Raw genomic sequence first — 9,215 nt, 5'->3', positions numbered from 1 at the left:
TTTTTTTTTTTTTTTTTTTTTTTTTTTTTTTCTCCTGGAATTATGTAAAATCATAGTTTGGTGTCTGTGTGTTTGTTATTTCTGCCTTCTGAATCCATTGGCCAAATGGGGAGGATAAAATAAATGCCGTCAGTGATACTCACAGAAACAGAATCCACATCAGAGGCATTTCTCTGGCTTGGAGAAGGGAAACATGAGAAGATAGATGGAAGAGAACAAAAGAGACTAAGAATTACATATATTTAGGCATGTACCATTTTTAGTGTGGAATAATCGAACCATGAAACAAAAAACACTGAAAACTAGACTTCATAATTTCCTCTGCCTATGGAACCTATGTATTTTACTTCAACAGAAAACATAAATCAGAGTCTTTGTGAATATTGTGGTATTTTGTGAAATTCTGAAAAATATTTTGAGGAACTTTAGAAGTAAATTTTAACCAATTAAATTGTTTGGAGTTCCTGAACAGAACTCTTATATTTCATGTCTGTTGCAAAACATGTTTAAGGTTGACCATCCAAGAAACAATTTCTAAGTGGACTTGCACAGACTTCTTCCCACAGACTGAGTTGAGGCTGACTGGCCTGTATTTAATGAGATCTTCCTCCACCTTATCCTTCATGAAGAAAGATGTGACATTTGCCTTTTTCATCAGGAAACACCCAAATCAACATGACCTTTAGAAGATGATACCAGGTAGTCTTGCAATGACATTAGCTGCCCCCCCAACACTTTTTGATGCATCTAATCTTTTCCTGTGGACTTACATATTTCTAAGTGTGTTGAGTCATTCCTAAATCTCTCCATCTCTACTGTGGACAGTGCTTCACTCTTGCTAGTAGGCATGGGAAACCTGAGAGGCAGAGAACAGGCCCTACCTGTGAAAACTTAGGCTAAAAAGGCATTGCATATCTCAACCTTTTCTGTGTGCCTTGTAATTAAGTGACTTGTCCTGCTGAGTGATGGGTTCACAACGCTCCTTAGCTTTCCTTGGCTGAAAGGAACTGTACAAAACTCAACAAGAAGGATGAGCAAAGTCCTGGCCTGGACAGGAAGAACCCCTTGCAGTGATATAGGCAGTGGCCTGAATGGTTGGAGAGCAGCTCTCCTAAAAAGATCTGGAGGGTTTTTGTAGGCAGGAGGCTGGACGTGAGCCAGCACTGCCCTGGCAGCAGAAAAATCTTTGTGGTGACCTAATTACAGTCTTCCAATGCTTGCAAAGGAGGTCAATGAGAAAATGGTTTCACACTTTCTGAAGTAAGGCATGGTGGGAAGGCAAGAAGCAATGAGGATAAATTGTAATGACAATTAGAGGATAAATTTTAGAGGATAAATGAGAGGATAAATTAGAGGATAAATGAGGATAAATTTTAACAACAATTGAAGTTGCACTTTATACCTTTCAGTAAAACATTCTTTCCTTCTTTCCTTTCCTTCTTTCATTTGAAATACTCATGGGAGGGGTGTTACCTAGCTGATCACTGGTTAGTATAGAAACAGAAAGTTTAATGTTGCTTTTAGATACTTAGAATTGTTCTTTTCCTGGAACATGCACTGATGAAAAATACTTTTTTCCCATCAAATAGTATAGATTTAAATCTTACTGACAACGTGTCTAGCTGTGTGAGTGTTTAAGAATGCATGTTTCTTACTCTGCCACACAGCTTTTTGTGTTTATCTCTAAATGTCCTTTACATATTTGACATGTAAAATATAACATGACACAGTATTTGATTAAGGAGGGATACTCAAAGGTAATTCATCTGAAAGTTTTCCTATTAATGAGAATATTTTGGTGTGGTATTTTTTTCCTGTACTTTCTCATGCATTTTGGATAAAATGTAGAAGATCTGATTTTTTTTCTCTCTGGAATAATTCCTCTTATGGCATAAAGAACAGATACCTAAATTTGTGTGGTACACTATCATATTTTGTCTGTTTAAAGGTATGTCAAGATACTATACTCAGTTTTGTGTAGGCAGAGTCCACCCCTGTATCAACATATAAAGCTAAGGCCACAAACGTCTTTGATTCAGTGGAGTTTTTAGATAAAAAGATGTAATGGATTTCCTTTTAAGGGATATTTGGTAAAGTTACATTAATCATAATGATTCTATTTTGTTATAGCAGTAATGCCAGTTCAAGACTTCCAGATCACTTAATGCCACTTTCTTTTCAGCCTGTTTCATGTGGGTCTTTTTGTTATGTACAGCTTCCAATTAGATTCTAGGGGAGAACTAAGGTGAACGTACTGTTAGTTCAACATTAATTGTTGCAGTAATTGTGCTGCAAAACAAATCTTGTTTTTATTTTCAGTTTTCACTGATTTCTGAAAATTCAGTTTTGAATCTTTGTCTTTCCATTTGATTACCAAATGTATTTTAGCAGCAATATGGTGCTATAAAAAATATGAAGAAAAGACTTCTTGCTAAGCTATTCATATCTCCCAGCTGGAAAGAGAAAATCCTTAGTTTTTCACTCATGTCAATATGAAATTTATAGTTTCTCTTCAAAGGAAGTACTCCTAACTTAAAGTCAAAAGGAAATTTGTTCCCATTTATCTTTCATTTTTATCATATCAGCAGTTCTACAGTAATATAGTTCAGTCACTGCTATTTAAATTACTTCTGAGTTCCCAGGGAACACCATCACTGTCACTGAGTGATGTATGTATTTTTCCATAAAACGATTAGGTAATGTTGTTTCTTAAACTCTGGTTAGATATGCTGCAAAGAAAAAACTATACTTCCATCAATCTTTTCCCTACTTTAGTACCCTATCACATTAGAGAAAATTTTGGTTATGGTTAAGTCATCTTTTTTTGTTTGTTTGTTTTTTTTTGTTTTGTTTTGTTTACATATACAGTATGTATACATACACATATTTGGAAAAACTGTTTTGTATTTAGCTGTTAAATGAGACATGATAAATTCCTGATACAATATTTTTTTCTTTCCCCGTTTCAGATTGCAATGGGCCAAGGTCAAGCTGACCTAGCTATTCAAACTTTAAAAGACTGTGCACGCAATGGAGAATGGTTGTGTTTAAAGAACCTGCATCTTGTTATACCTTGGCTTCCTGTATTGGAAAAGGTAATTGTGGCTAGACAAGAATGTTTTGGAAACTAGACAAAATTAGGAGGCAATTTTGAAACAATCATGCATTTCCATGGTGATGTTTAGAATTCCAACAACTGAAAAATAAACTTTTGCAGGTTTCTCAGTCACGAATAAGATGAAATGCTTCAGATCTAAGCAACTCCTTTTTTTGTGTGATTGCTTTAATCTTCAGACCACATAGAGTATTTCTGCCACAGTGAGTGTACAAATGCGTCTGTTAGGATTCCTGGTACTTTATGGGATACTGCCTGTGTTCGCTGAACAATGAATCCATGTATACTTGATTTTTTTGTTTTCTTTATATAGTAAAATGTATAAGTTTATACATATTTTTACGCTTCAGTTCTAGAGCTATCTTATCTTCTTTTCTTGTTGTTTTTAAATATAGCTTGTTTCTCAGTCACTAAGAGGTGTTTGCTTATTTGAAATTAAAATGTCTTTTTTTTATAGAAACACACACTTATTGCATCTAAAGTGCATTGACTTGCTAACTTTACCTATATGTCACTGTAAAATCTAAAAAGCAAACTAACTAGAAAAAAAGAAAGAGGGTTCTTATCAACAATTACTACAATCTTAATTGCCATATTTCTAACAGTTGTTCATAAAGTGTACTCCATTCACATGAGCTAGGAGTGTATTTGTGTCTAACAAGAACCATGTAGTGTGCAAGTACCTTTAGTCCATTATGAAAAAATGGACAGGCAAAGCAAGATAATACTGGTGTGTGCTAATCTAATTTGAATATGGTAATGAATTGCAAGGAAGTGTTTGTAAGCCTCTTACTATTTATAAGAGTAAAATTTAAAATCTTGTAAGTACATATGGATATATATCAAAAATTTCTTATTCCTTCCACAAGAACATAATTCTGAAGGTGTTAAACTTCCTGCTGAACTTAATATAGACTGAGATTCATTGAGGTTTGACTCAGCACACCCCCTTGTCTGTTCTGCATACCGTTAACAAGCGAGGCTATCTTGTTCATATGTTTGAACATCTTAAGAGAGATCTGCCTATTTGTAATTCATTTCCATCCAAGTACTTAAATTTAGTTCTCACAGCCTTTCCCTTTGAGGAGAGGAAATATATCTTCTAACACACTGGTCAATGTGAGCTTTATCAATAGGAAGGTTAAAGCCTCACTGCTTACAACTGACTGCCCTCAGCTGTCTTCTAGCTAAACACAGTATACCAGAGGATACATGCAGCTGACAATTTCACTTAAACCAGCATATAAACCTACCCCCCACCCCCCCCCTTTTTTTTTTTCTTAAATCTCCTGCTTCCAAGGCTGTGGATCATTTTCACATCTTAGTTTGTCTACCATAGCATCCTTACAGTCAAGATGATGAAAATACAGGCTCAGTTGTACCACAGCAAGGTAGATTGAAAATTAGCTGAACTATGGGGCTCAAAGGGCTTTCTGTCAGCAGCATAAAGTTCAGCTGGAGGCCAGTCACCAATGGTGCCCTCTTGAGTTTGATAGTGTGGCCAACATTGTTTAACATCTTCATTAATTACATGAATAATGGGACAGAGAGTATTCTCAGCAAGCATAGATAATACAAAACTGGGAGGAGGGATTGAGAAGGACCTTGGCTGGAGAAGTAGGCTGACAGGAACCTCATGAAGTTTAGCAAAGAGAAGTGAGTCAAGTGCTTCTACTGGGGCATAATAATCCTAAACCACCTGGACAGCTGGAGGGGGGAGTCCTGGCAGGTAGGAAGCTGACTGTGAGCCAACAGTTGCAATTGTAGCAAAGAAGGCCAACAGCCTCCGGTGCTGCCTAGCACAACAGAAACAATGGACCTACTGGAGTGAGTCTTGCAAAGGGCCCTGAAGGCAAAGAAGGGACTAGAGTGTACATGGAGGTATTTTAAGAGTTATGTGGATGCAGCACTAAGAGGATATGATTTAGTGATGGGACTGAATAGGTCCGGTTGATGGTTGGACTTTGATCTTGAAGGTCTTCTCCAACTTAGATGATTCTGTGATTCATTGTGTTATAAATATGTCATCTGAGGAGAGGTTAAAAGACATGGGACTGGTTAGGTAGGAGAAGAGAGGTTCGGGGGAATCTTTTCTGTGTGTATCAGCTGATGAGAGGCATTGAAGGAGCCAGACAGACTTCTTACTGGTGTTGCATGACAGGACAAGAGGCAACGGGCGCAAACTGAAATACAGGAATTTCTGTTTAAACATGAGAACGTGAGATAAAACTTCTTTGGTGTGAGGGTAGTCAAACACTGAAACAAGTCACCCAGAGATGTGGAGATGTCTTTGGAGATATTGGAAACGTGACTGGACACAGTTCTGGGCATCCTGTTGTAGGTGACCCTGCTTTGAGCAGGGTTTGGGCTAGACAATCTCCAATGGTTCCTTTCAACATTCAGTGTACCAGATAGAGTTGTTGTTTTGCCTAAAGAGAAGAATGATTCATGGGTTAAGAGAATATTTTTTGCTAAAACTACTGAAAACAAAATGGTTATGCCTTAGAGATTACCAAAATGAAAGGATTTTAAGCAAATCTGCTAGTGTTTATTGAGGTATGAATCTCCCAAGGCACATGCACAAAACTGTTGCCTTTGTTCTCAATGCACTTGTCAAGCAACTTCGCTGGCTTTATACATAAAGCATCTATGAAAACATATGCTTTTGTACATCAGTAATTACATGATGTTTTGTGAAACCTTTGTATTTGAAATGGAGTTTAACAATTATTTTCTTAAACTTATTTTCCTATCTGCAGTTTTCTGTGAATTATAATACATGAAGTATGCATATAACATAAACACTTATAAAAAACAACAACCAAAATTAATATAGATGCACAATTATTGAAATTCATTGAGATCTGTGGTTGATATACAACCCACAGTCCAAGCCTTCTTTTGAGACCTAGCTTTTTGGTGTTCTTATGAGAAGTAAAGAACAGCTATATATTTTTATGCTCTGAATTTAGAATCTGGGAAGGATTTGCAAATATTTTGGCAGAGCTAAGATGAACTTTGAACTTGAGCATAGCAAGCACATTAAATGTGAGGAGACAACACACCTTGAACTGTAGTCTTTTAAGTAACCTTACTTATAAAAAAACAAGCAGTTTTTAGACAAGCATAACTTTTAAATTCAAATATCATTTTTTAAATACTGTTCTGTGTATTAAAAGTAAAACATATATATATGTTTTGTATATATAACATATCTTTGACAGGAACTGAATACGTTACAGCCTCAACCAAACTTTCGCCTTTGGCTTACTACTGAAGTTCATCCAGAATTTACTCCAGTTTTGCTTCAATCAAGTCTGAAAATAACTTACGAAGTAAGATGTGTTTGGAAAACTTGTATTGAATGTTTAAAAAGAATAATTTTTAATGCATAGAAAGCTATATATTCAGATAGACTGAAGTTTGGATAATGTGGTCTATTTACAAACCAATAAGAAAAACATCCTTATAAACAAGAAAATGTAATTTAAATTTTTAAAAACACTACCTAATATTAAATCAGAAGACCAATATTTTATCATATTTATCTACGATATGCTAGCTAGCAGAGAGCTGTGATGGCATAAGGCCAGTTGGCTATGGTCACAAAAATAGTAAATGGTAGTTGAGTTTGTAAAACAGAAGAAAGATTCCTGTGCATGGAGGAAAAAAAAGAATTAATTTTTAAATTTACATATTTTGATACATTACTATTCTTTTTCAAGAAGTTGTTTTATTGCAGTTCAGTCCTTCTAACCATTGGTTCTGGTTATAATTTAGTTGAGTATGCTTACATTATTTTCAATACAAGATTCCGTTGTTAGGTGTTTATCATGGGCATATGTTTATCTTAATTTTTGTTTGATTAAGTACTACTTGTCATATCATTAAGTTATAATTTATAACTTGGAATTTAAGAAATTAAAACATAAAAGCTTTTTTTTTTTTTTTACTAGAACTAAGTGTTTTTATCTCCTTTGCAGGCACCTCCAGGCCTTAAAAAGAACCTCTTGCGAACCTATGAATCTTGGACACCAGAGCAAATTAATAGAAAGGGAAATTTGTCTCGAGCCCATTCTCTCTTTTGTTTAGCATGGTTTCATGCTGTGTGCCAAGAAAGAAGAAATTACATTCCTCAGGTAATACTTTTTTGATGGCTTTTTAAAAATTTACCCCATTTACTACCTTTTTATATTGAGAAGTGTTTTTCATCTTGTGCATGTTGGATCAAGCTCAGAGATGAGAAAAACCTGGATACTTCTGGTGCCTGTTTTTATTATTGTCTTTGAATTAATTTCAGAATAACATCTTAGTAGCCTAAATTCCTATCCCTCTGAAAATTGCCACTGCCTGCATGGAACTATTGTGTGATTTGTGTGCTAATGGATGCTGAGGAGTGAGGTCCCATGGGAAATATCCTGTGAATCTTTTTTGCTTGGAATAGAAAAAATATTTCGAAACATAAACAAATGAATGAAAGTCGTAAAAAAAGAGACACTTTAGTGGAAAGGAGGATGCAATATTTTCTACTTTTTATGACACAAATCCTATTCAGAGCAAAGGAAGAACAAGCGAATTTGCTTAGATTTTTATTTTTAAAGCAAACATTTTTTGCTGGCTATGGACACTTAAGATAAACAGGGAAAAAAAAAAAAAAAACAGCAAACTATTCTATGTCTTGTTTATTTTATTTAGACTAGTGATGAAAGCAACCTGTCATCCAAAAGATTCAGTCTGACAGAGCCTGGAATGTTTAAGAGTGTTTTTTGTTTGTTTTTTTTTGTTTGTTTGTTTTTCGTTAGTTTTAACTTTATGAATTATAGAGCTGTCTGCCTCTTGAAGGAACAGGCTTTGAACACAGTGTTTCAAGAAGAATAGATGAAAATACTTAAAGTAGTGATCTGTTATATGATCTCTTGTTTGCTTTGTTCAAATTAATTTACCACAAGCTTTCCAACTGATACAAGATAGGGTTAGTTCTCTTTCCATAATTTATAACTATGTTTGCTTCATTCAGACTTAGTGATGATTTTATCATTCATTTTTTTTCCCTAAGATTATCAGTTTTTAACATAGCAGGACTGCAATTAATCCCAGCCAAGATGCTCAATTTTCTAACAACTTCCAGGTTGTTTAGGGTCCATATACAGATCTGTCAAATCAAATACGTTAAAAATATTGAGAGATTACAGCACCTTGCCAGTTTATGACCTTCAGGGTGACTGGCTGATGGCTAAATTGTGATTTGTGGTGCAGCTGCAGTCTTGACCTGAGACTGTCTTCATCTCACTGCATATGTGTGTGTTACCTGATGCATTAGAACCTTTCTACGAGTCATACACACCCGTTCTTAAGATATTATCTATATGCAAAAGTACAACCATAAGAAGGTACAGCAACAGGAGATGCCTTTGAGATCTGGACTTCCTAAGTTCTTTGTTATATACCGATATTTATGTGTACTTATCCATTCACACTGCAAGACTTTTGTGAGAATTACGCTGTACACATTAATGCTATATAAAGAATAATGCCACCAAGAACTGAAAGAAGTATGAACCGACAGTGATCAAAATATGCCTGCAGTGGTCAGCATTCTGGTGGTAATAGTAGCAGTAATTGTTTTTCTCCTTATGATTTTTTCTGTCAGTAGAGAAGTGATGTGAAATATGGAGTAAGATGATTAAAGTATAACGTAGACTGTATTTGAGGAATCAGACCTCTTTATTAAAAATCTAAATGAAAGTGAAATAAAATGAAGTCTTCAGAAATAAAATAAAGCCATAATTCAGTGAGTGATCTAGATAAAGCTGTCAGCAGGTTTGAACTGCATTAAGTACTGTTAGGAAAGAAAAGAATCCTAAGTTTACATTCCTTATTCTCCATGGATTCTAGTTTGGGTAACTATTTAAAATCAAATGAGCTAGTAGCATTATCTTACTCTTTTTTAATATCTTCACATAAAGTTTATAAAGATGCACTTTATAAGACCTGGTTTCTCTCTTTTTTTCACTTAGCACTAAGCATTATAAAATATTCAGAAACCACATAATATTTGCGTTTTACTTTATGATCATCATTGTTTGACTAGCTGAATTCT

At 34.9% G+C, this 9,215-nt stretch overlaps 1 protein-coding gene across 4 annotated transcripts in view; it reads left to right on the top strand.

Annotated features, from left to right (window-relative positions):
• Positions 1-9,215, top strand: part of DYNC2H1 (dynein cytoplasmic 2 heavy chain 1) — a 169,427-nt gene that overhangs the window by 87,268 nt on the left and 72,944 nt on the right. For all 4 annotated transcript variants that reach the window (XM_035327873.1, XM_035327865.1, XM_035327882.1 and 1 more), the window contains exons 77-79: positions 2,970-3,095; positions 6,340-6,450; positions 7,099-7,254. In XM_035327873.1, coding sequence (XP_035183764.1) covers positions 2,970-3,095; positions 6,340-6,450; positions 7,099-7,254 — 393 coding nt within the window. The remainder of the gene's footprint in view (positions 1-2,969; positions 3,096-6,339; positions 6,451-7,098; positions 7,255-9,215) is intronic.

This window comes from Oxyura jamaicensis, chromosome 1, assembly GCF_011077185.1.
Source record: "Oxyura jamaicensis isolate SHBP4307 breed ruddy duck chromosome 1, BPBGC_Ojam_1.0, whole genome shotgun sequence".
NCBI lineage: Eukaryota > Metazoa > Chordata > Aves > Anseriformes > Anatidae > Oxyura > Oxyura jamaicensis.
The sequence above is the reverse complement of the archived record's forward strand: the minus strand, read 5'-3'. Positions and strand labels throughout refer to the sequence as shown.